The sequence below is a fragment of the Nomascus leucogenys genome, chromosome 14, assembly GCF_006542625.1.
Source record: "Nomascus leucogenys isolate Asia chromosome 14, Asia_NLE_v1, whole genome shotgun sequence".
Lineage (NCBI taxonomy): Eukaryota > Metazoa > Chordata > Mammalia > Primates > Hylobatidae > Nomascus > Nomascus leucogenys.
Window position 1 is genome coordinate 51,095,295 of NC_044394.1, and position 26,595 is coordinate 51,121,889.

At 44.3% G+C, this 26,595-nt stretch overlaps 1 protein-coding gene across 4 annotated transcripts in view; it reads left to right on the forward strand.

Moving 5' to 3' along the window:
* Nucleotides 1-26,595, forward strand: part of SLC39A11 (solute carrier family 39 member 11) — a 463,670-nt gene that overhangs the window by 133,056 nt on the left and 304,019 nt on the right. For all 4 annotated transcript variants that reach the window (XM_003279611.3, XM_030827265.1, XM_030827262.1 and 1 more), the window contains one exon: nt 21,515-21,638. In XM_003279611.3, the coding sequence (XP_003279659.1) occupies nt 21,515-21,638 (124 nt within the window). The remainder of the gene's footprint in view (nt 1-21,514; nt 21,639-26,595) is intronic.

Consider the following 26,595-nt stretch of genomic DNA (forward strand, 5'->3'; position numbering starts at 1 on the left):
GGTGGGGTTTAGGTTGGGACATTGCCCCACAGAATCTTGCCTTAGTTTCTACCTCTCTGCACCAGGGAAGTGAGGTTTGCATGGGCCAATCATGTATAGGATGAGAAGAGGTCGAGATTTCTGGTTCCATTCTCTGGGATTGTGCTGGGACCACAGAGAACAGGCCACACCAAGAGGAGCCCTGATTGCCCAGAAATGCGAAACAGTCTCCTCCGCTGAGTGCAGTGGCTCACAACCTAGCATGTGGTGTGCGCACATGCCTACACACACCCCTCGTGTCCATCATTAGGGGGTCACTTCTTGAAGTCTCAGTTGTCACAGGGCATTGCTGGTTAACCACTGGGAGCAGCCTGGGGCTAGAGAAGTGGTGGGATTTGAAATCAGAAGTTCTGAGTTCAAATCCTGCTTGTACCTCTGATTGATGGTGTGAAGTTAAGTACTACCCATGTAAAATGGCAACTGTTTTAGTTTGCTGGGGCTGCCATAACAAAGTACCATAGACCGGGTGGCTTAAACAACAGACATTTATCGTCTCATGGTTCTGGAGGCTCGAAGTATGAAATCAAGGTGCCAGCAGTGTGGGCTCCTTCAGAGGTTTTGGACGGAAGGATCTGGGCCAGGCCTCTCTGGCTTGTAGATCCCATCTTCTTGTGTCTTCACTGTCTTCCCTCTATCTGTATCTCTGTGTTCAAACCCTGCCCGGCGCTTTTTTTTTTTCCTTTTTTTTCTGAGACAGAGTCTCACTCTGTCACCCAGGCTGGAGTGTAGCGGCTCAATCACAGCTCACTGCAGCCTCCACCTCCCAGGCTCAATCAATTCTCCCACCTCAGCCTCCTTATTTCTCCTCCTTATAAGGACACTGGTCATATTGGATTAGGGCCCCCAGTGACCTTATTTTAATTTAATTATCTCTTTGAAGACACTGTCTCTAAATACAGCTACATTCTGTGGTTCTGGGAGTTAGGACATGCAAACTTTGGTGGCCAGGACATGGCTCAGCCCCTGGGATGCTACCTGTCTGTTTCCATCACTACAAGATATTGGGGAGCAAATACAATCATATGAGAAGGCATGTTGGGATCTGAGTGTATTCAGACCAGAGGGTTTGTGCAGAGTTGTTTTCTATCACTTTGGGGTTAATACCAAGCATATTTCTTCTTCTTTTTCTTTTTTTTATTGTACTTTAAGTTCCGGGATACATGTGCAGAATGTGCAGGTTTGTTGCATAGGTATACATGTGCGATGGTGGTTTGCTGCAACATCAACCCATCATCTACATTAGGTATTTCTCCTAATGCTATCCCTTCCCTAGCTCCACCCGCTGACAGGCCTCGGTGTGTGATGCTCCCCTCCCCGTGTCCATGTGTTCTCATTGTTCAACTCCCACTTATGAGTGAGAACATGCGGTGTTTGGTTTTCTGTTCTTGTGTCAGTTTGCTGAGAATGATGGTTTCCAGTTTCATCCATGCCCCTGCAAAGGACATGAACTCATCCTTTTTTATGGCTGCATAATATTTCATGGTGTATATGTGCCACATTTTCTTTATCCAGTCTATCATTGATTTGGGTTGGTTCCAAGTCTTTGCTATTGCGAACAGTGCTGCAATAAACATACGTGTGCATGTGTCTTTATAGTAGAATGATTTATAATCCTTTGGGTCTATACCCAGTAATGGGATTGCTGGGTCAAATGGTATTTCTGGTCTAGATCCTTGAGGAATCACCACACTTTCTCCACAGTGGTTGAACTAATTTACACTCCCACCAACAGTGTAAAAGTGTTCCTATTTCTCCACATCCTCTCCAGCATCTTTGTTTCCTGACTTTTAATGATCGCCATTCTAACTGATGTGATAATACCAAGCATATTTCTTTCCAGCCTTATGCATTGTCCTAATACTGGGAGGCCTCACCAGAAGGTGATGAGAACAGGCCTCCTGAGCCATCAATCCACTCTGTTTGGTGGCCTGTGACTGTCTTAGGCTCGCTCTTTCATGCTGGCTCTTTTGTGCACACACTCTCTCTCTCTCTCTCTCTTGTTCCTGGAGTCAGGAAAAATCACTTTATGGTTGCCAAAGCTATGAAAAATGTTGATAAGCCATACTTTAACCTTTTTTCCTCAGCAGTGCTGAGATAAAGATCTCTTTTCCAGGATTGGTAATAGAAGGGCTGGTGTACTCATTTTTATTTTTATAAATGGTGGTAAAGAAAAAGGAAGGGCTTTTTTTTTGTTGTTTGGTTTTTGAGACAGGGTCTCACTGTGTTGCTTGGCAGGAGTACAGTGGTGTGATCATGGCTCACTGCAGCCTTGAGCTGTTGGGCCCAAGCGATCCTCCTGCTTCCCTAGTGGCTGGGACCACAGAGATGTGCCACTATACCCGCTTTTTAATTTAATTTAATTTAATTTTTAATTTTTATTTTTTGTAGAGACGGGATCTCAGCATGTTCAGGTTGGTCTCAAACTCCTGGGATCAAGGGATTCTCCTGCCTCAGCCCCCCAAAGTGCTGGGATTACAGGTGTGAACCACCACATTCAGCCTGAGGGCTGGGTTTTATAGAAAAATTACCTTCTTGGTTTTCGTTATCTCCAGCTGGTATGACTACAAGAGGCTAGCTAGCTACCTACCTGCCTACCTACCTATGTATACAAGAGGCTACCTATCCATCCATCTATCTATAATAAATGCTACTGAATCATTTTTATCTATTTATCCATCTATGATGAATGCTACCGAATCATTTTTTAATGATGGTAAACAAAGACATTTATCTGTGAAAGTGATAGACATTTTGAGGCCAAGGGTTCCAGTGCCTTTTCCCCTGGATAAATATGATCATGCTCCTGTGTAAGGAGAAATATTTTGCTGAGTATTCTGCTCATTGAATACAGAATAGAATTGCATTGAACACTGTTCCCTAAAATTTCATCTGCTGAGTATGAACAGGTTTTATATGTGGCCAAATAAGTGTGGGAAATATAGGATTAAACAAAACCCTGTTCTTTACTGCGGGATTTCTCAGAATCTATCTGCTTATGAAATAGACCTCACCAAACATATTTGTCTGCAGAATCTTTCCCTTGGAGCATCTCATGAAGCAGGGAACTCTGGGAAATTGTGGTTTAAGACAGAATGAGGCATTAAGGAGATTTTGTCCATGTACAGCGGTATGCGTGGACTCTTGGCTCCTACTTTGACCTCTGGAGGCACAGAGAGTGGTGACTTAAATAGTTTTTGTTATTTTGAGCTTAGAGGAATCATTGTTAGGTTCTCAATATTAGTATATATTAAAAATTTTTTTCCCATACGTTATTGGGGTACAGGGGGTATTTGGTTACATGAGTAAGTTCTTTAGTGGTGGTTTGTGAGACTTTGGTGCACTCATCACCCGGGCAGTATACACTGCACCCTGTTTGTAGTCTTTTATCCCTCCTCCCTCTGCCATCCTTCCCCCCAAGTTCCCAAAGTCCATTGTATCATCCTTATGCCTTTGTGTCCTTATAGCTTAGCTCCTACATATCAGTGAGAACATATGATGTTTGGTGTTCCATTCTTGAGTTACTTCACTTAGAATAATCGTCACCAATCTCATCCAGATCGCTGCGAATGCTGTTAATTCAATCTTTCTTATGGCTGAGTAGTATTCAATCATATATATATATACATAATACCTATATATCAATCATATATATACATGATTATATATATATAAGAAACTGTGGTGTGTGTATATATATATCTATACATATACATACGTATAGATATATATACACGCATATATATCTATACATATATATATATATATACACATATACACACACACCACAGTTTCTTCGTCCACTCATTGATTGATGGGCATTTGGGTTGATTCCATGATTTTGCAGTTGTAAATTGTGCTGCTACAAACGTGTGTGCAAGTATCTTTTTTTTATTTTTATTTTATTAATATACTTTAGGTTTTAGGGTACATGTGCACAATGTGCAGGTTTGTTACATATGTATCCATGTGCCATGTTGTTTTGCTGCACCCATTAACTCGTCATTTAGCATTAGGTATATCTCCTAATGCTGTCCCTCCCCCATCCCCCCACCCCACAACAGTCCCCGGAGTGTGATGTTCCCCTTCCTGTGTCCATGAGTTCTCATTGTTCAATTCCCACCTATGAGTGAGAACATGCGGTGTTTGGTTTTTTGTCCTTGCAATAGTTTACTGAGAATGATGTTTTCCAGTTTCATCCATGTCCCTACAAAGGACATGAACTCATCATTTTTCATGGCTGCATAGTATTCCATGGTGTATCTGTGCCACATTTTCTTAATCCAGTCTATCGTTGTTGGACATTTGGGTTGGTTCCAACTCTTTGCTATTGTGAGTAGTGCCGCAATAAACATACGTGTGCATGTGTCTTTATAGCAGCATGATTTATAGTCCTTTGGATATATACCCAGTAATGGGATGGCTGGGTCAAATGGTATTTCTAGTTCTAGATCCCTGAGGAATTGCCACACTGACTTCCACAATGGTTGAACTAGTTTACAGTCCCACCAACAGTGTAAAAGTGTTCCTATTTCTCCACATCCTCTCCAGCACCTGTTGTTTCCTGACTTTTTAATGATGGCCATTCTAACTGGTGTGAGATGGCATCTCACTGTGGTTTTGATTTGCATTTCTCTGATGGCCAGTGATGATGAGCATTTTTTCATGTGTTTTTTGGCTGCATAAATGTCTTCTTTTGAGAAGTGTCTGTTCATGTCCTTTGCCCACTTTTTGATGGGGTTGTTTTTTTCTTGTAAATTTGTTTGAGTTCATAGTAGATTCTGGATATTAGCCCTTTGTCAGATGAGTAGGTTGCAAAAATTTTCTCCCATTCTGTAGGTTGCCTGTTCACTCTGATGGTAGTTTCGTTTGCTGTGCAGAAGCTCTTTAGTTTAATTAGATCCCATTTGTCAATTTTGGCTTTTGTTGCCATTGCTTTTGGTGTTTTAGACATGAAGTCCTTGCCCACGCCTATGTCCTGAATGGTATTGCCTAGGTTTTCTTGTAGGATTTTAATGGTTTTAGGTCTAACATATAAGTCTTTAATCCATCTTGAATTAATTTTTGTATAAGGTGTAAGGAAGGGATCCAGTTTTAGCTTTCTACATATGGCTAGCCAGTTTTCCCAGCACCATTTATTAAATAGGGAATCCTTTCCCCATTTCTTGTTTTTGTCAGGTTTGTCAAAGATCAGATAGTTGTAGATATGCGGCATCATTTCTGAGGGCTCTGTTCTGTTCCATTGATCTATGTCTCTGTTGTGGTACCAGTACCATGCTGTTTTGGTTACTGTAGCCTTGTAGTATAGTTTGAAGTCAGGTAGTGTGATGCCTCCAGCTTTGTTCTTTTGGCTTAGGATTGCCTTGGCAATGTGGGCCCTTTTTTGGTTCCATATGAACTTCAAAGTAGTTTTTTCCAATTCTGTGAAGAAAGTCATTGGTAGCTTGATGGGGATGGCATTGAATCTATAAATTACCTTGGACTGTATGGCCATTTTCACGATATTGATTCTTCCAACCCATGAGCATGGAATGTTCTTCCATTTGTTTGTATCCTCTTTTATTTCATTGAGCAGTGGTTTGTAGTTCTCCTTGAAGAGGTCCTTCACATCCCTTGTAAGTTGGATTCCTAGGTATTTTATTCTCTTTGAAGCAATTGTGAATGGGAGTTCACTCATGATTTGGCTCTCTGTTTGTCTGTGATTGGTGTTCAAGAATGCTTGTGATTTTTGTACATTGATTTTGTATCCTGAGACTTTGCTGAAGTTGCTAATCAGCTTAAGGAGATTTTGGGCTGAGACAATGGGGTTTTCTAGATATACAATCATGTCATCTGCAAACAGGGACAATTTGACTTCCTCTTTTCCTAATTGAATACCCTTTATTTCCTTCTCCTGCCTGATTGCTCTGGCCAGAACTTCCAGCACTATGTTGAATAGGAGTGGCGATAGAGGGCGTCCCTGTCTTGTGCCAGTTTTCAAAGGGAATGCTTCCAGTTTTTGCCCATTCAGTATGATATTGGCTGTGGGATTGTCATAGATAGATCTTATTATTTTGAGATACGTCCCATCAATACCTAATTTATTGAGAGTTTTTAGCATGAAGGGTTGTTGAATTTTGTCAAAGGCCTTTTCTGCATCTATTGAGATAATCATGTGGTTTTTGTCTTTGGTTCTGTTTATATTTTGGATTACATTTATTGATTTGCGTATGTTGAACCAGCCTTGCATCCCAGGGATGAAGCCCACTTGATCATGGTGTATAAGCTTTTTGATGTGCTGCTGGATTCAGTTTGCCAGTATTTTATTGAGGATTTTTGCATCAATGTACATCAAGGATATTGGTCTGAAATTCTCTTTTTTGGTTATGTCTCTGCCAGGCTTTGGTATCAGGACGATGCTGGCTTCATAAAATGTGTTAGGGAGGATTCCCTCTTTTTCTATCAATTGGAATAGTTTCAGAAGGAATGCTACCAGTTCCTCCTTGTACCTCTGGTAGAATTCGGCTGTGAATCCATCAGGTCCTGGACTCTTTTTGGTTGGTAAGCTATTGATTATTGCCACAATTTCAGAACCTGTTATTGGTCTATTCAGAGATTCAACTTCTTCCTGGTTTAGTCTTGGGAGGGTGTGTTTGTCGAGGAATTTATCCATTTCTTCTAGATTTTCTAGTTTATTTGCATAGAGGTGTTTGTAGTATTCTCTGATGGTAGATTTTATTTTTGTGGGATCGGTGGTGATATCCCCTTTTTCACTTTTTATTGCATCTATTTGATTCTTCTCTCTTTTCTTCTTTATTAGTCTTGCTAGCGGTCTATCAATTTTGTTGATCTTTTCAAAACACCAGCTCCTGGATTCATTAATTTTTTGAAGGGCTTTTTGTGTCTCTATTTCCTTCAGTTCTGCTCTGATTTTAGTTATTTCTAGACTTCTGCTAGCTTTTGAATGTGTTTGCTCTTGCTTTTCTAGTTCTTTTAGTTGTGATGTTAGGGTGTCAATTTTGGATCTTTCCTGCTTTCTCTTGTGGGCATTTAGTGCTATAAATTTCCCTCTACACATGGCTTTGAATGTGTCCCAGAGATTCTGGTATGTTGTGTCTTTGTTCTCATTGGTTTCAAAGAACATCTTTATTTCTGCCTTCATTTCATTATGTACCCAGTAGTCATTCAGGAGCAGGTTGTTCAGTTTCCATGTAGTTGAGCGGTTTTGAGTGAGTTTCTTAATCCTGAGTTCTAGTTTGATTGCACTGTGGTCTGAGAGACAGTTTGTTATAATTTCTGTTCTTTTACATTTGCTGAGGAGAGCTTTACTTCCAACTATGTGGTCAATTTTGGAATAGGTGTGGTGTGGTGCTGAAAAAATGTATATTCTGTTGATTTGGGTGATTTGGGGTGGAGAGTTCTGTAGATGTCTATTAGGTCCACTTTGTGCAGAGCTGAGTTCAATTCCTGGATATCCTTGTTAATTTTCTGTCTCGTTGATCTGTCTAATGTTGACAGTGGGGTGTTAAAATCTCCCATTATTATTGTGTGGGAGTTTAAGTCCCTTTGTAGGTCACTCAGGACTTGCTTTATGAATCTGGGTGCTCCTGTGTTGGGTGCATATATATTTAGGATAGTTAGCTCTTCTTGTTGAATTGATCCCTTTACCATTATGTAATGGCCTTCTTTGTCTCTTTTGATCTTTGTTGGTTTAAAGTCTATTTTATCAGAGACTAGGATTGCAACCCCTGCCTTTTTTTGTTTTCCATTTGCTTGATAGATCTTCCTCCATCCCTTTATTTTGAGTCTATTTGTGTCTCTGCACGTGAGATGGGTTTCCTGAATACAGCACACTGATGGGTCCTGACTCCTTATCCAGTTTGCCAGTCTGTGTCTTTTAATTGGAGCATTTAGCCCATTTACATTTAAAGTTAATATTGTTATGTGTGAATCTGATCCTGTCATTATGATGTTAGTTGGTTATTTTGCTCATTAGTTGATGCAGTTTCTTCCTAGCTTCGATGGTCTTTACAATCTGGCATGTTTTTGCAGGGGCTGGTACCAGTTGTTCCTTTCCATGTTTAGTGCTTCCTTCAGGAGCTCTTTTAGGGCAGACCTGGTGGTGACAGAATCACTCAGCGTTTGCTTGTCTGTAAAGTATTTTATTTCTCCTTCACTTATAAAGCTTAGTTTGGCTGGATATGAAATTCTGGGTTGAAAATTCTTTTCTTTAACAATGTTGAATATCGGCCCCCACTCTCTTCTGGCTTGTAGAGTTTCTGCCGAGAGATCAGCTGTTAGCCTGATGGGTTTCCCTTTATGGGTAACCCGACCTTTCTCTCTGGCTGCCTTTAACATTTTTTCCTTCATTTCAACTTTGGTGAATCTGACAATTATGTGTCTTGGAGTTGCTCTTCTCGAGGAGTATCTTTGTGGCGTTCTCTCTATTTCCTGAATCTGAATGTTGGCCTGCCTTGCTAGATTGGGGAAGTTCTCCTGGATAATATCTTGCAGAGTGTTTTCCAACTTGGTTCCATTCTCCCCATCATTTTCAGGTACACCAATCAGACGTAGGTTTGGTCTTTTCACATAGTCCCAAATTTCTTGGAAGCTTTGTTCATTTCTTTTTATTCTTTTTTCTCTAAACTTCCCTTCTCGCTTCATTTCATTCATTTCATCTTCCATCAGCGATACCCTTTCTTCCAGTTGATCACATCTGCTACCGAGGCTTCTGCAATCTTCGCGTAGTTCTTGATACTTGGCTTTCTGCTCCATCATCTCCTTTAAGCCCTTCTCTCCATTGGTTATTCTAGTTATCCATTTGTCTAATTTTTTTTCAAAGTTTTTAACTTCTTTGCTATTGTTTTGAACTTCCTCCCGTAGCTCAGAGTAGTTTGATCGTCTGAAGCCTTCTTCTCTCAACTCGTCAAAGTCATCCTCCATTCAGCTTTGTTCCGTTGCTGGTGAGGAACTGTGTTCCTTTGGAGGAGGAGAGGTGCTCTGCTTTTTAGAGTTTCCAGTTTTTCTGCTCTGTTTTTTCCCCATCTTTGTGGTTTTATCTGCTTTTGGTCTTTGATGATGGTGATGTACAGATGGGTTTTTGGTGTGGATGTCCTTTCTGTTTGTTAGTTTTCTTTCTACCAGACAGGACCGTCAGCTGCGTCTGTTGGAGTTTACTAGAGGTCCACTCCAGACCCTGTTTGGCTGGGTGTCAGCAGCGGTGGCTGCAGAACAGCGGATTTTCGTGAGACCACAAATTCAGCTGTCTGATAGTTCCTCTGGAAGTTTTGTTTCAGAGGAGTACCCGGCCGAGTGAGGTGTCATTCTGTCCCTACTAGGGGGTGCCTCCCAGTTAGGCTGCTCAGGGGTGAGGGACCCACTTTAGGAGGCAGTCTGTCTGTTCTCAGATCTCCAGCTGCATGCTGGGAGAACCACTACTCTCTTCAAAGCTGTCAGTCAGACAGGGACATTTAAGTCTGCAGAGGTTCCTGCTGAATTTTTGTTTGTCTGTGCCCTGCCCCCAGAGGTGGAGCCTACAGAGGCAGACAGGCCTCCTTGAGCTGTGGTGGGCTCCACCCAGTTCGAGCTTCCTGGCTGCTTTGTTTACCTAAGCAAGCCTGGGCAATGGTGGGCGCCCCTCCCCCAGCCTTGCTGCTGCCTTGCAGTTTGATCTCAGACTGCTGTGCTAGCAATCAGCGAGACTCCGTGGGCATAGGACCCTCCGAGCCAGGTGCGGGACACAATCTCCTAGTGTGCCGTTTTCCAGGCCCATTGGAAAAGCGCAGTATGAGGGTGGGACTGACCCGATTTTCCAGGTGCTGTCTGTTACCCCTTTCTTTGACTAGGAAAGGGAACTCCCTGACCCCTTGTGCTTCCGGAGTGAGGCAATGCCTTGCCCTGCTTCGGCTCACACACAGTGCGCTTCACCGACTGTCCTGCACCCACTGTTTAGCTCTCCCTAGTGAGATGAAACTGGTACCTCAAACGGAAATGCAGAAATCACCCATCTTCTGTGTTGCTTAGGCTGGGAGCTGTAGACCGGAGCTGTTCCTATTCGGCCATCTTGGCTCCACCCCCACAAGTATCTTTTTCATGTGATGACCTCTTTTCCTCTGGCTGGATGCCCAGTAGTGGGATTGCTGGATCAGATGGTATTTGTACTTTTAATTCTTTAAGGAATCCCCACACTATTTTCCATAGTAGTTGTACTAGTTTACATTTTCAGCAGCATTGTAGAAGTATTCTCTGATCACCACATCTATGAAAACATCTACTTAAAAAATTTTTTTTTTATTATGGTCATTCTTGCAGGATTAAGGTGCTATTGCATTGTGGTTTTGATTTGTATTTCCCTGATCATTGGTGATGTTGAGCATTTTTTCATATGTTTGTTGGCCATTTGTGTATCTTCTTTTTTTTTTTTTTTTTTTTTCTTTTTTTTAAGACAGAGTCTCACTCTGTCGCTCAGGCTGGAGTGCAATGGCATAATCTTGGCTCACTGCAACTTCCACCTCTCAGGTTCAAGCGATTCGTGTGCCTCAGCCTCCCGAGTAGCTGAGGTTACAGGTGCATGCCACCACACCCAGCTAATTTTTGTATTTTTAGTAGAGACGGGGTTTCGCCATGTTGGCCAGGCTGGTCTCAAATTCCTGATCTCAGGTGATATGCCTGCCTCAGCCTCGCAAAGTGCTGGGATTACAGGTGTGAGCCACTGCGCCAGGCCATCTTCTTTTGAGAATTGTCTATTCATGTCCTTAGCTCACTTTTTGATGGGATTGTTTGTTTTTTTCTTACTGATTGAGTTCATTGTAGATTCTGGATATTGGTCCTTTGTCAGATGTATAGCTTGTGAAGATTTTCTCCCACTTTGTGTGTTGTCTCTTTACTCTGCTGACTGTTCCTTTTGCCATGCAAAAGCTCTTTAAGTCCCAGCTATTTATCTTTGTTTTTATTGCATTTGCTTTTGGGTTCTTGGTCTTGAAATCGTTGCCTAAACTAACGTCTAGAAGGGTTTTTCCAATGTTATCTTCTAGAATTTTTATAGTTTCACATCTTAGATTTAAGTGCTTAATCCATCTTGAGTTGATTTTTGTGTAAGGTGAGAGATGAAGATCCAGTTTCATTCTCCTGCATGTGGTTAGCCAATTATTCCAGCACCATTTGTTAAAAAGGGTGTCCTTTCCCCTCTTTATGTTTTTGTTGGCTGTGTAGAAGTTCAGTTGGCTTTAAGTATTTGGGTTTATTTCTGGGTTTTTTATTCTGTTCCATTGGTCTATGTGTCTATTTTTGTTGTTGATGATGTTGTTGAGATGGAGTTTCACTCTGTTGCCCAGGCTGGAGTGAAGTGGTGCGATCTCAGCTCACTGTAACCTCTGCAACCCCCTGGGTTCAAGCGATTCTCCTGCCTTAGCCTCCTGAATAGCTGGGATTATAGGCGCAAGCCACCACGCCCGGCTTATTTTTCTTTGTTTTTTTTTTTTTTTTTGAGACAGGGTCTCACTTTGTCACCCAGGCTGGAGTGCAGTAGCACCATCTTGGCTCACTGCAACCTCCGTCTCCTGGGTTCAAGCGATTCTCCTGCCTCAGCCTCCCCAGTAGCTGGGACTACAGGTGTGCACTACCACACCTGGCTAATTTTTATATTTTTAGTAGAGATGGGGTTTTACCATGTTGGCCAGACTGTTCTCGAACTTCTGACCTGAGGTGATCCATCTGCCTTGGCCCCCCAAAGTGCTGGGATTACAGGCATGAGCCATAGCACCTGGCCGAAATTTTAAAAAATCTATGTAAAACCTTCAGACCTCCAAGAATGTATCCTTGTGTCCCCATTGGAGAGGCCCTGTTTTAGGTGAATGAGATCGAGTTTGTGGGTTTAAGCAAAAGCAATTGTTTCTAGTCTGCATCCGTGGAGAGCTGCAGGGAATTCCTGGGGTTCCTCATATTACAACATTTTGTATGTCTGTGCATGTGTACTGCAATAAATGGCAAAATAGCCACAAATTTCCACCTGTCAGCATCCATGTGACATTGCGGGTCCTCCCAACAAAAAGTACCATTGATTCATCCACCCCTTCAATGTGGATACCCATTGACTTGCTTTGGCCAGTGGGGTGATGCTTTGGCCTCTGTGATGCAGAGACTTGAAAAGCACTTGACATTGGATGCTGAGGTTAGCATACGAATGAGCTCCATCTAGTCTGCTGGAAGATGACAGGCCCCACCGAGAAGAATCAGTCTTTTCCAGTCAACTCCTGGCCAACTGCCTGCTGGCTGCCCGGTGCATGTGCCATCTTAGACCATCCAGCCCCTGGATGAGCCACCAGCTGACCTCAGATGCACCAGTGAGCCCAGGTGGATGAGCAGCCGTGCCCAGTTGACCATAGAACAATAATAACTGGCTGTTTTTTTAAACCACTAAGTTTTGGGGTGTTTTGTTACCTAGCAATAGTTGTGTGATACATACACATTTTTAGGAAAGAGAAATTGTGGCTTTTGATGGATTTTTGAAGGCATCTAATATCCTCCAAAAGGATAACATAGGTCAGAAAAACTTTATTGAGAAACACCAGCTGGAGGTTCTCAGTCTGTTGAGAAGCCAGAAAAAGCTCAGAGTGGATTATATGGGTGCATTTTAATAAAGTCTAGGACTAAGTCTAGGATTAGATTAAGAGTGTTGGATAATCATCGAGGATTAGAAAAAAAATACTTCATTATACTTCGGTTACTTGTGTTCCTTTGGATTTCTATTACTGTTTTAAGGAAAATGATATTTTTGAGCTAAAATAAAAAGCATAATGCTTTGGAAAACTCTGTCAAGCCCTGTCTGTCAGCTGTGCTAGTAGGAGACCTAGCTCTTTGGAATACGAGCTCAGGGCTGCCTACCTGGGATGGCTACTGGAGGGCTATCTGCAGATTCTCATAGAGCTGTGTCTCTGCAGAGCTGTGTGATGCTTTAAAATCTGTTTCATGTGCTTAAATATGATTAGCTTGATTATGAATAGAACTTTGGCATCAGGACTAGGAAAAGGTTTTTGTCTGTCACAAGATAGTTTGAGTAATGGTGTACTTATGTAGCTTAAATATAGATAGAAGTTCGTAATTGACTTCCACCATTGTGAAGCTTCATGTTAAGGTCGTGAAGGACATGGGGATGAAGCTGGAACATGTGGCGTTGGAGGGTTCGTCGGCTTCAGGGTGGAAAAATCTTGCCTTAAAAGGGAGTGAGCTAGGCTGTCCCACTCTGACTATTTCTGCCAGAAAGGGGGATGGAGATGGAAGCTTTCAGTGGAGAGTCACAGGATAGGTATCTACCTGTCCTCATGCGGTCACAGCGCTGATATTGATTATCTTAATCATCAAGAGGATAGATGGCAGGGGTGGATGGAACGTCACGCTTTTTGGCATTAGCTAGAACATCTTTAATTCTTTTAAGCCTTTTCTTCCCCTCTGTGCACCAATCCTCTCTTTTCTCAGGGCCTAACCACTTGTGGTTACTCTAGATCGGTATGTTCTGTATTATGCAACATTTCCCTCTTATCTTGAAGCCTCTGTCATTTAGTTCATTCAGATAAATTAGTTGAATTATTGAACACAGACCATGTGCTGGGCCCTGACAGTAGGGCCGCGAGACACAGCTGCCATTTTGAGCCTCATGGCTTTGAGATGGTTAAGAAAACTGAAAAGTCAGCTGGGCGTGGCAGCTCACACCTGTAATCCCAGCACTTTGGGAGGCTGAAGAGGATGGATCACTTGAGGTCAGGAATATGAGACCAGCCTGGCCAGCATGGTGAAACGTCATCTCTACTAAAAAAAAAAAAAAAAAAAAAAAAAATTAGCCAGACGTGGTATTGCGCGCTTGTAGTCCCAACTACCCGAGAGGCTGAGGCAGGAGAATTGCTTGAACCTGTGAGACAGAGGTTGCAGTGAGCTGAGATTGCACCACTGCACTCCATCTTGGGTGACAGAACAAGAATGTCTCAAAAAAAAAAAAAAAAAAAAAAAGAACTGAAAAGTTAAAGCCTATTCAGGATGCCAGGGGAGGATGGAAGGGAGTGCATTTGATCCATACTAGGTTGAGTACATCTAGGAAGGCTTCCTGGAGGAGAGAGCTCAGGCTTCTTTGGCCAAGATTTTAAAAACCTCAAGCGTAGAATAATTCAAAGCTTGAAAACCTGCCTTGCTGTCCACTGATTAGACATAGCATTATTGCTATAAGAGGAATGAACTGAAGCTGAGTTAGAGGTACAATCCTAGTACTTTGGACAAGGCAAGAATTGCATTAAAAAACCAGGAGGGACCAAGTACTTAAACTGTCATCCTCCTTGTCTTTAGGGATTCTGACTATGACCCACGATCCCTGAATATATAGGTTAACCAGGGCAAAGAAGACAGCGGTGACCTGCCTGATACCCGAGGCAGGACTGTGCGCTCTGCCTCAGTGTCTGTGCCACTCCGTGTCCCTGTTTGCTTCTTAGCTGGCTGCTCCTCACCGGGAGCCAGCCTGGCCCTGGGCAGCCACCTGCTGCCAGGCTCCCGAGGAGAGAAGGTCATCTGTTATGTAAGCACCATCCATATTCTGACTGTTGATCAGGGGCGACATTTAATTTTTTTTCCATTATGTGGAATAATTTAAAAGATTGTGTTACGAGTGTCATTATTATGGCAACTTCTCAGTAATAAAAACAGCATCAATTATTGAACGTTGCCTTGTGTGTCTGGGGTTAAATGAGGATGGCAGGAGGCAGAGGCTGGGGAATAGGAGGAGGCAGCGCCTATGCTGGGCCCCAGGCAGGCCACCCGCCAGCCCCTTCCCTGGCAGCTGCACATCCCAAGCCCCTGGGGTGGCTCCTCTTGAGATCTCTGTACCCTTTTCCACTGGCGTGTAACACTTGGCCTCCATGTAGCTGTGGCTGGCAGGGGGCACCAATTAGTCCCCTGACCTTGGCCTTGGCCCTTCCTGGGGGAGCTCTGACTTCTTGACAAGCTTCAATTAAAGAGACTGCCTCCCTCGGATCACTTGAGGTCAGGAGTTTGAGACCAGCCTGGCCAACATGGTGACACTCTGTTTCTACTAAAAATACAAATATTAGCCGGGCATGGTGGCGGGCACCTGTAAACCCAGCTACTGGGAAGCTGAGACAGGAGAATCACTTTAATTAGGGAGGCAGAGGTTGCAGTGAGCCGAGATCACACCACTGCACTCCAGCCTGGGCAACAGAGTGAGACTCCGTCTTTCAAAAATAACAAATACAAAATTTAAAAAAATGAAGAGACTGCACTCCATGGGCAAGCGACGTGCAGGGTCATCACAGCTCTAGTTGAATGAAACCTCAGAAAAAAATGAGCAGAGCTCCCCCATCCTGAATCCATGCGATAGAAGGTGTGTGCGGGTTTGGCGGAGGTCAGGTTTGCCTCCCAGACGCTGGCAAGCATCACAGGTTGCTCTGTTTTGCCGTCCTCGGACACGGTTGTTAGTAGCAATGACTCACCCCAGTGAGGAAGAGCCAGAAAGGAGGTTATGGGACTTAAGACCTATTGAAGGTTGGTACTGGGACCTGGAGCAGATGCACCAAGCTGCTTGCAGCAAGTTTTGAGGGCTGCAGGGTCTGCGGTTCTATGACACCCAATGTGCTTTGCAGGGGTGGGGCTTAGTTCGCCCTTGTAGACTTAATATGCAGATAGCTCTGTCCCTTCAGTGATGCTCTGGCCTGTTTCTCGGTGACTTATTCCTTCTGGGGGGCTCTGGAGACATCAGCCACTAGCAGTTGCCCTCCTCCTGCCTAGGACAGCAGGCCACACTGCACAGCCCCAGGATTTTATTTCTTGAAGGAGACGTACGTATTGTTTTGTGAAGCCTTTTTGGTTTAATGTAAGGCATGTTGCAGAGCTGCTTTCCCACCTCCTGCCCCCCTCACCTCCTTCACATTATTTCATCATCTTTCTTTCCTTTTCTCTCTACTTCCTCTCTATTTTTTCTGGAAAGTGCTATCCTTCTTCAGCTCCTGCCTTTCTGCATGGCCTTTCCAAAGTGGGTGGAAGTTGCTCTGTTTATTCTGAGCCAGGTATTGGCCCCCCACCAAGAAGAAGAATCATTATGACAATAATTCCATCCTAAGAGGACAGGAGTCTCAAGTTCCGTGGCCCTGGGTGGTGGGTGGGTGGTACTTCATGCCTCCATTGGCCCACACCCTGCTTTCTGTACTGAGCTGGGTTTGGAGTGGGTGGGGATGCGGGAAGGACAGGGAAAGGGGATCAGGAGAGGGAACAATGGAGAAGGAGAGGGGGTGACCTTGCAGCTGGAGAAAGAGCCCTTGTATTTGACACCTTGACATTTGGGAGCTGCAAGGTGACACAGCACACTTGAACTATTCAAAGCCCCAGAGGCCTACCTGAAGCACTGTGTTGTGGAGACGGGAAAGAGTGACTCACTGACCCTCTGACGGGCAGCAGAGCAGACTGTCGGGGCTGCTGTGGAAAGTCAAGAACAGCTTGCATTGGTCACGTGTTTGCCCTAAGAAGGATCACGCTCGCACTTTGCCAATCTTGCAGAACTATAAGGATTGAGTGAGGTAATGTGGGTAGAAAGGCATTGCAGAGATGAAAACCAAATCAAACCAAACCAAACCAGAAATGTAAAGAACAGTATCAAGTAAAGAAGAGAGGGACGTAGACAAGGAATTTCTCCCCGAGGGCCTTGGTTCCTCATGCACAGGCCAAGGCTGTATTTATTTTAGGTGTCCTGGTAAAGAGCTCCAGTGCCCTCAACCTGCAGTCCCCATGCCCAGTGAGCAGATGGGGCTCCACGGCAGTGGCGGGGGCGGGGTGCGGGGGATGTGCGGCTCATGGCAGTCCAGCAGGTTGAGAGCCACTTTGCCACAGCAGGGCCTTCTGACTTTCCCCCACCGCCAGGGACACTATGATAAAGCTAGCAAAGCGAGCTGGCATCTCCCTCCATGCTGTTCCTTGAAATTCAGAGGGATGTATTCCTCTTCCCTATCAATAATTGAGAGTTGGAGGAATGTTGAGAATCCTGGAAAGGTGTCTAAAAAGAGCCCTGGGAGGCCAGTGCCTGGGGTCAGAGGCGTGTGGAGGTTTCGCCAGGTTTGGAGATAGCGAAGGAGCTGTCCTTGGTGTTACTCCGGAGATACTTTCTGTAGCTCCCACGCTGCATAGCTGACCCTGGTTGTTCTGAAGGCTAAATGTTGGAGGGAGCACATGGGGGAAGGAGGGGGTACAGGCGGGAGGGGGTACAGGTGGAGATAATGGATCTCTGTCTAGCTTTTAAAAGGGCAGCTTCTAAGTGAAGTTAGGGCGAGATTTTCTTAGTGCTCGTCTCCCTGCCCCTAAAACGCTGAAATAAAGCAATGCAGCCCAGAGAATATAGATTGATAGAAAGGCGAAAAGAGATGGAGGGGAAGAGGGAGTCAGTGTTTGAGCAAAAACCTGAAAGTAAGGGAAGAACAAATACCATCTTCCCACAAAGACCTCTCTCGGCATCTTCCCTAAAGGAACACTGTGTCTTTACAGTTAATAATGGGCTAGTACATGTAAAATGCTTGGAACGTCACCCGGCACAAACCAGAAGCCAGCCTGTATTATATGGGCTGGGTTCTGGTTTGTGCCAGGCAATGTTCTAGGATGGCTGTGAATTACAGATATGGCTTATTTTTCTTTTGGCATTATCACTACCTGGCACTCTTATTTTTTAGTTTATTGTGATGGGTTTATTATCATCTGTCTCTCGAAGGAGAATGTAGGATTCATGAGGACAGGAGACTTGGCTTTTTTGAATTGCCAGTACCTGGAGCATCTCTGATACAGAGTTAACACTTAATAGAAATCTATGGGATGCTTGAAGGTGGGCAGGGAGTCTTCCTAGAGAAACTAGCAAAATTCTTCTCTTTACAGTAAAAAGAGGGTATGTGAGTTTCCAGCATTACAGGGAGCTGTGGCATCCTAATTGATCATCCTAATTCTTTCTAAAGCAGGTATCTTAAGCTCAGCACTATTGACATTTTGCTGGCTTTTTTTTTTTTTTTTTTTGGGCGACAGGGTCACTCTCCATTGCCCAGGCTAGAGTGCAGTAGTGTGATCTTGGCCCGCTGTAGCCTCGCCTTCCTGGGCTTAAGCAGTCCTCCTGCCACAGCCTCCCAAGTAGCTTGGGACTACAGGCATGTGCCATCATACCTGGCTAATTTTTTTTTTTTTTTAAGAGATGGAGCCTCACTATGTTGCCTAGGCTGGTCTCGAACTCCCGGGCTCAAGTGATCCTCCCGCCTTGGCCTTCAGAAGTGCTGGGATTATAGGCATGAGCCACTGTGCCTGGCCCTGGCTCATTTTCTGTTGTTGGGGCTGTCCTATGCATTGTTGGATGTTTCATAGCATCCGTGGTCTCTACCCACTAGAGATATCAGCAGCATCCTCAGCCCCCCAGTTATGACATTCCAAAATGCCCAGTGCTCAGTGTCTTCTGGGTGGGGGGGGACAAAAATCACATAATTGAAAACACATGTTCTAAATGAAAACCAGGGTCTCTGCAAGCTGCACCTTACCAGATGGGCTTCAATCAAATACACAGTTGCAGCTTAATGCGTATTAATGCTGCAGCATTTCTTCCATAATGAAATGGTTCTCCTTCTATTCCTTCCCCCAGTTACGCATGAATCACATTATAAAAAGAAGGAAAATCAGCTGACATACTTTCATAGTGAAACATATCTTTTATTGCTGCAATGATTCCTCGGATGTCAGCAGGAGATGTAGAATTAGAAATAATTAAAGCATATAAACAAAGAGCTGTGACTCCATGGCCCATGGCATATCACACAGACACCAGGTGTCAGCAGGGTTAGGGAGGGGGGTTTCTACAGAGGCAGAGACCGGCCTTCCCAAAGCCTCTCTGTTCCCAGGATTCTGGCCATCTGTAGGTCTACCTTAACCGTGATACTGCAGGGCAGCTGCCTTTATGTGACAGAAGAGGTGGATACCCAAAGGGGACTGAAAACTTGTACAAGGGTAGCTCAAACAGGGGCAGGAGGCTTTTTTTGTTTGTTTAGTTTAAACAAAGTTACATGGGGGTGTTGTCTCCTTTATTAAAGGACATTCATAGAGGACATCGCAAATAAATGATGACGATAGCGATGTCTAGACAAATGAGAATAGATGAGAGGAAGGGCTTATGTGTTCATTTTCAACATTTGGTTGGAAGCAGATAATGAAATAAAAGATCTGAATCATTAGGTTCTTTCTTAACTCTCATCATCATGACAATGAAAAAACAAGAAGGGGTGTGTGTGTGTGTGTGTGTGTGTGTGGGTGTGTGTGTGGGTGTGGATGTGTGGGTGTGTGTGGGTGTAGGTGTGTGTGTGGGTGTGTGTGTGTGAGTGTGTGTGGGTGTGTGTGTGTGGGGGTGTGTGTTTGTGGGGGGTGTGTGTGTGTGTGCGTCAGCCTGGTATCCCTTTTGTGAGATTCCTTCATGAAAGGAACTTATCCAAGAAAATTGTTTTAGTATTTTTTTAAATAAATGGATGCATTTATGTGATTAGATTTTAAGCCTTCTCCTCTCCCACATTAGAGACACGTATTTTAAATGAAAACTTCTGTTTGTTTGGACCTATTTTTGCTTGGTGCTGTGGCCTGAAAATGTTTGCATCCCCTCAGAATTCCTATGTTGAAATCCTAACTGCCACAGTGATTGTATTAGGAGGCGGGACCTTTGGGTGATCATTGGATTATGAGGGTAGAACCCTCATGAGTGGGATTAATACCATAATAAAAGACGTGTGAAAGAGACCCATTGCCCCTTCCATAGCTAGCCTGTGCCGTCGTGAACCAAGAAGCAGGCTCTCACCAGTCGCTGACTCTGCTGGTACCTTGATTGGAATTTCCTGCCTCCAGAAACTGTGATGCATTTCTGTTGTTTAAAAGCTGGCTGGGCGCAGTGGCTCATGCCTGTAATCCCAGCACTTTGGGAGGCCGAGGCAGGTGGATCACTTGAGGTCAGGAGTTTGAGACCAGCCCGGCCAACATGGTAAAACCCTATCTCCACTAAAAACACAAAAATTAGCCAGGCGTGGTGGTGAGCGCCTGTAATCCCAGCTATTCGGGAGGCTGAGGCAGGAGAATTGCTTGAACACGGTGGGGCGGAGGTTGCTGTGAGCTGAGATTGCACCACTGCACTCCAGCCTGGGTGACAGAGTGAAACTCTGTCAAAAAAAAAAAAACAAAAAAGCTGCCCAGTATATGGTATTTTATTTTATGGCAGCCTGAACAGACAGAGACACCTAGTTTTCAAGAAATATCTACTATTTTTTTTGCCAGTTGAGATGATTCTGCCTCCCTTCCCTTAGCTTTGAGGTGTTTGGATGAAAGTGGAGGTGCTTGTGTAGTTGGTTGAGTCTCTCCTCTGCCTTGTTGTTCCTGCTGAGATCCTGTGCATTTGTAAGTGGTCAGCGGGATTGGGGCTTCCAGATGATGCCTTTGGAAGAGAAGCTTACCACCCCATTATGGATTCATTTATTTACTCCCAAGCGGAACACAAGCTTCAGAAGAACCGGGACTTTGTCTCTGTCACTAAATATCCACAGAGTTGGCAGTTAATTAATATTTGTCAAATAAATGTGAGGATCAAATGCACGATTTTGCCTGGTTAATGCGAAACAGTCAAACTGTACTGTGCTTAACTAGTTAGGACAAAGCTGAAGAATGACATGATTGTTTTAAGGTCATCTGGAGTTAACTCTAAATATGTGTGCATTCTCTGCAACTCGCACTGCTTCCTTCCTTTGAGATGCTTTTGTTTGGATCTCCTCTTTTGATCTCATAAGACACGTGAAGATGTGGAGATGGTGAATTCCTAAATAATTTGACCGTGGTTCCTGTACTGAGACTGCCATTCACGTGAACCTGCCATATGGACTTCTTTTGATAGATCGGGAACCAACTTCATTGCTCGTTTGCCTGGCAGTGATGATGCTTGCAGTGGGGTTTCGTGTGTGTGCGGCAATGACGCTTGCGGTGGGGTTTTGTGTGTGTGCGGCGATGACGCTTGCGCTGGGGTTTTGTGTGTGTGCAGCGATGACGCTTGCGCTGGGGTTTTGTGTGTGTGCGGCGATGACGCTTGCGCTGGGGTTTTGTGTGTGTGCGGCGATGACGCTTGCGCTGGGGTTTTGTGTGTGTGCGGCGATGACGCTTGCGCTGGGGTTTTGGTATTTGGGTCCCAATCTTTCCTGGTATATATTTTCTCCATTTATAGGATCATCACTGACTTTTTAGATCGTGTTGTTTTTTTCTTTTTTGTAACCACTAAAGTCCTATACCTGGAAAGTTTGTCATCTTGCTGAAGACCCAGCACGGCCTGGCAACTGGGTTGGCCGGAGGACTGGCTCAGCTGTGGTGGTTGCCACAAGTTGGCAAGTTGCCTCAGCGCCCGTGAGCCAGAAGCATCTGGGAAATTAACACAGTAGTGGTGCTCTAGTGATGTTACCGCTTCTTGTTTCAGGGTGCAGCAGAAGACCCCCAGACGGCTCTGGCACTGAACTTCGGCTCTACGTTGATGAATAAGAAGTCTGATCCTGAGGGTCCCGCGCTGCTCTTCCCTGAGAGTGAACTTTCCATCCGGATAGGTAGAGCTGGGCTTCTTTCAGGCAAGCTCTTTGCTGCAGACACTGAGCTGAGTCAGGCAATATGGACATGGGGGCTGGTGGTAGGATAAATAGTGAGAGAAATGCCAGGCACTGTCCTATCCCTCCGAATCACTCACCCTACTACTGCATGGAGCTAAACTGGCATCTGGCCCAGCACCTTCATTTCTCATTTGTTGTCCAAACCACATGCTTAGTCTACAGGAGGTAACGGTACCTTTTGATCATCTTTTCAACTTGGACAGGTGGACAGAGGGGTTACTCTGATGGTGATGGGGCTGCTTTGGGTTAGAGAGTACCAGCATTTGTTCCTCAGTGTCCCCCTCTCCGATGAACCCTGAATACTCCTTTTCATTTCTGTTGTGATTTACATCTTTTTGATTTACCTGGGGAGACTGCTGTGGATTTTTTTTGTTTGTTTGTTTTTTGTTTTTTTCGAGATGGAGTCTTGCTATCTCGCTCAGGCTGGAGTACAGTGGCGTGATCTCGGCCCACCGCAACTTCCACCTTTCAGGTTCAAGGGATTCTCCTGCCTCGACTTCCCAAGTAGCTGGTACTACAGGTTCATGCCTGGCTAATTTTTTGTACTTTTAGTAGAGATGGTGTTTCACCAATTTGGCCAGGCTGGTCTTCAACTCCTGACTTCAGGTGATCTGCCCGCCTTGGCTTCCCAAAGTGCTGGAATTACAGGCATGAGCTACTGCACCCAGCCAACTGTGGATGTTTCTCTCACTGATTCATTTTGGAGCCAGAAGAGCTAAAGACACTGACAGCATAGTCATGCCTTTTCTCTGGGTTAGTGGGAACGCGTCCCTCAAGAGGAATCAGATAGCAGTTACTGAAGCTCAGTGGGGAGAGACGCAGAGTGGGCTTTTGTCCTTTGAGAAGTCATTGAAGATGGAATGCAATACATTGTTTTCCAACCTTGGGGTCAGACGCCTCTCCTTCTTGCCCCTCATTGTTTACTAAGGACACTTGGCTAGTTTAAGGGCCAATGAGCATGAGGAGAGTTGGATGCCTTTTTTTCCCCTTTGGATTTATGTAAGAAGTTCCCCCATTTAATCCTGCAAGACCCTGGGGACGAAAACCATGCCAAGATGCTGTGGAGAATGGGCCCCTCCTCACTTACGTGAAGTGCTCTCCTGAGTGAGTTAAGGAAAAACAAATTGGTGACCGGTCACTGTGTTCACAGCAGTGATTTCAGGGAGAACAGTCCTTTCCCATTTCCATGCTGGCATTTTAATTGAATCTTTTTGCCATCTCTATGCTAAGATGATCTCTACTCCTTAGAGAGAGCAAATGTACGAAAGTTACAGCTATGCTGCAGCCAGGGCTCTGGTATCTGTGTTCAGATTATGTCCTGCATGAATTATTCATGGAGAACTCAAATGTCTTCTCCATTTGGGTTAATCCTCACTGCCGCCCACCACTTCCTATGTGGGATGGAACCAGGAAATAAAAATTTCATCCAATGTGAGCTTAAATCATAGAGGGTTAGAACGACAAATCTTCCTCCTGCCTCCAATCACACTTGTCACTTATACCCATCAGAACGCTTTAGGTATCATCTTCTCTTTTTAGTGGAACATAGTCAGGGACTGTCTGGTGACACAGTAGAGCACTGTATTCAAGTAAAACTTGTCGTTTTTCATGCTGAGTTCTGAACACAAGGCCACAGGCCTTTTCTGTCTATTTTCACTAACATGACTGTGCTGGGCTCCTGGGTTCCCCTTTGAAGACCTTATGATCCTGATTCTGAGCCTTCTCTAGGATATAAAAATTGGCCAGACTTTATCCGATTTGTCTATCTTCAGGGCCGTGGGCTGGTGGGGTCGGGGGAAGGTGGTACAGTGAATTCAGTGCCTGTCAGTCAAAAAAAGTAAAAATTGGCAAACCCTTGGATGGACATTTTCCAATGGAACCACAGCCAGGACAGGGTCAGGGGAGTTGGCTCTGCAGGACAGCCTCTGGGGACTGCTGGGTCTTCTTGGCCAACCCAGAGTTAAGTGGTAGGGGAGTGAGGTGTGTGGGAGGGAGATGTAATCCAGTCCCCCTGCTCAAAAACACTAGGCACAGCCTGTTACCAGGTTACCAAGCAACCCTTGTAACCGTTGCTAGCTGTTCAGCTACAAAGGCAAATGCAGCTCTTGGGGAAGCACAAAGATGATCTCCCAGCCATCTCTTGAAAGGTCGCTGTTCTTCTCACCTGGACACACCTGTGGGTGTCAGGCAGCTGAGGACTCCAAAACTGATAATAGCTATTTGATGACTGGCTTCATGCAGATTGAGCCTGAATATGCATTATTTGTACCATCTGGATTTGCCCTTAAGCTTGCTGTAAATGGAGCAAGGAGATTGGTTTAATGGGTATTTAGTGAATAACATTAGCCTTTAAAACATAATATTGGTGCTGCTGTTGTAATGTCCCATAATTGGTTCGGCCAGAGGAAGAGCTAGAAAGGCCACACTCTGGGAGAGGAGTTCAGCTGCTCTGAGGAGCAGCAGCAGTGACGGCAGCCTGAGCTGGGAAAAGCGTTTATGAGATACTTTCCTATTTATGTCTTAGTGTGCAATGTTTTCTGATATCAACTATTCTCAAGGCTGGGGATATTTTGGGACTTAGGTAGGCCAGAAGAAGTTCCTTTAAATCTATCAGTCTCTCTTTCTTTCATTCTGTCTCTCATCCATCCATCCATCTCCAATTAGCTTTCTTTTAATTAAAAATATAATGACATCGGTTAAAAGTAATTTTTCTTCCACCTTCAAATCCCTTATGGTCCAGTCCCCCCATCTCAGACACAAACATCATTTCTAGTTTCTTGTGCATCCTTTCAGAATTATGTTTATATAATCACACCTGACCCATTGTCCTGTATTGTGTGTTTTTGCATTTAACAGTACCCTTGGGTATTTTTTTCCTGGGGTGCTCATAGATCCATCCCATTCTTGTTATTGGCCATGATGCTACCTAATTAGCCCTCTCTGGATGCCCATGAGGTTAATTCTGGTGCTTTGCTATTACAAAGAATGTGGCACAGAGCATTTTAGTATCTACATCTCTGTGGACAGTTATATTGTTGAGTAAATTCTAGAAATCAGGCCAGAAGTTCTTTATATCTGGGCTCCATGCATGAGTACCAAAGGACTCACGAGCCTCTTGACATTTTATGCAAAGTCTGTGTGTGTGTGTGTGTGTGTGTGTGTGTGTGTGTGTGTGTGTGTGTGTATGTATGTGTTTGAAAGGCAAGGGACTATAAGTTATATTTCATCCCACCCCAGATGGCTCCATACCCCTAGTGTTGTTCAAGATCTTGGGCTTCTCTGTCTCAGTTGTCCCCACTCAGCTGTCAAGTTGAGTTTTTTTCTTTTTCTTCGTAGCATCCTCTGTAGGCTAAAGAGAAGGTAGTTAAAAGTGAATCAGTTGATTCTCTTACTAATTGTTAATTGCCCCATTTAAATATGCAGTATGTTCTGGGGGAGGAAGTTGAAATGTTACCAAGCATCAATGGGCTTGCTGCCCAATGCACACAGAGGCCAATACCATGGCACTGGCTTTTGAGAGAAGAACAGCTTTACTGGGAGTCAAGTCAACTGGCAGGGAGACAGGAGGGAATGCCCAAATCTGTCTCCCTGAGCTAGGGGTTGGGTTGGGTTTTATAAGCATAAGTAATGAGGTGTGATCTGATTGGATCTTGCAGTGAGGTGGTGTTAGGAGGCATTATCTGATTGGATCCTGCCATGGGGTGATGCCAGAGTTCAATCTGATTGGATCCTGGATCCTGTCATGTGGTGTCTGCTTCTTAATTCAGTCCCACTCCTCTGTCCCAGCACTTAGGTTCCCCCTGTGGTTGTACACTTGGTTCATCTGAGCATGCTCAGGTTACATGACCTGAGGGTCCATGGCAACTGAAAAGCAGCTCACAGCTTTGTTACATAAAAGTTGAACCAGATTGGTCTGATGCAGTTATAGATACTCTTCACTAGTGAACTTTGTCATTACTATTATTATTGGTGAATTTCATTGGTCTATTAGCATAGGAGAATTGCCTATCATTTTGTGTATCTGTGGAAAGACCAGGAGAAGGCATTATTTTCTGGTAGAGCAAGAGGTGGATTTACTTCAGGAGATGATTCAGTTGTGAGGTACCATCTGTGCATTTTCTGTAAATGCTTCTGAAGTGTTGGGGGAAAAAGTGAATGGGTACTCAAGTCAGGGAAGCGTAAGCCGTACTGACACTCAGGTAAGAAACAGATTTTTCTCTTAATGCCCTATTCTTATAGGAAAATTCACTTGGCAATAAGAATTCTACCTACACAGCCTTGCAGATCTGATGCAATTATCGAAGCCATGTTTTGCAAAATGAAACTGATGCCAAGCTGGTGTCAAGTGGATTATAGATTATGGAACTGCAGTCACTGGCCATTAGCTAAGTGTCTTTGTTTTCTACTCTAAAATCTTGAATTCCTTATTGGTTCTGCTTCTGATTTGCTGCGTGGCACTCTTCCTGTGGAAATGGTCTTGCAGGAGATGATTTTCCTTTCTAGCTCAAGCTTCTCAAGTGCCCAATCCCAGATCAACAACCCCAGGGCTTGTCCTGTTCGGGAACGTGATGGAGTTCAGGTGCTCTTTGATCCCCTTCTTCCACCTCAAGACACTCTCTCTTCTCCAGGTATCACAGTGTCCTCTTTTGATCTTGTATTTGGAATCATCCCTTTCTCCCATTTTCCCTGTTAAACATCCTCCCTTAGGTGCCTTTGGAAAAAGATTTGATGAACTGAAGAACAGGGAGGTATTGGCCATTGACTTCATGTTTTACTACTGCTTATGTGTTTGTTGACTGGAAACGGTTTCTCTAGTTCAACAGTGAACCCAATAGGTGGGTTTTCACACTGGCTAGCCTTTGGAGGATTGCATTTTTAGACATAATGTGTGAGGCTT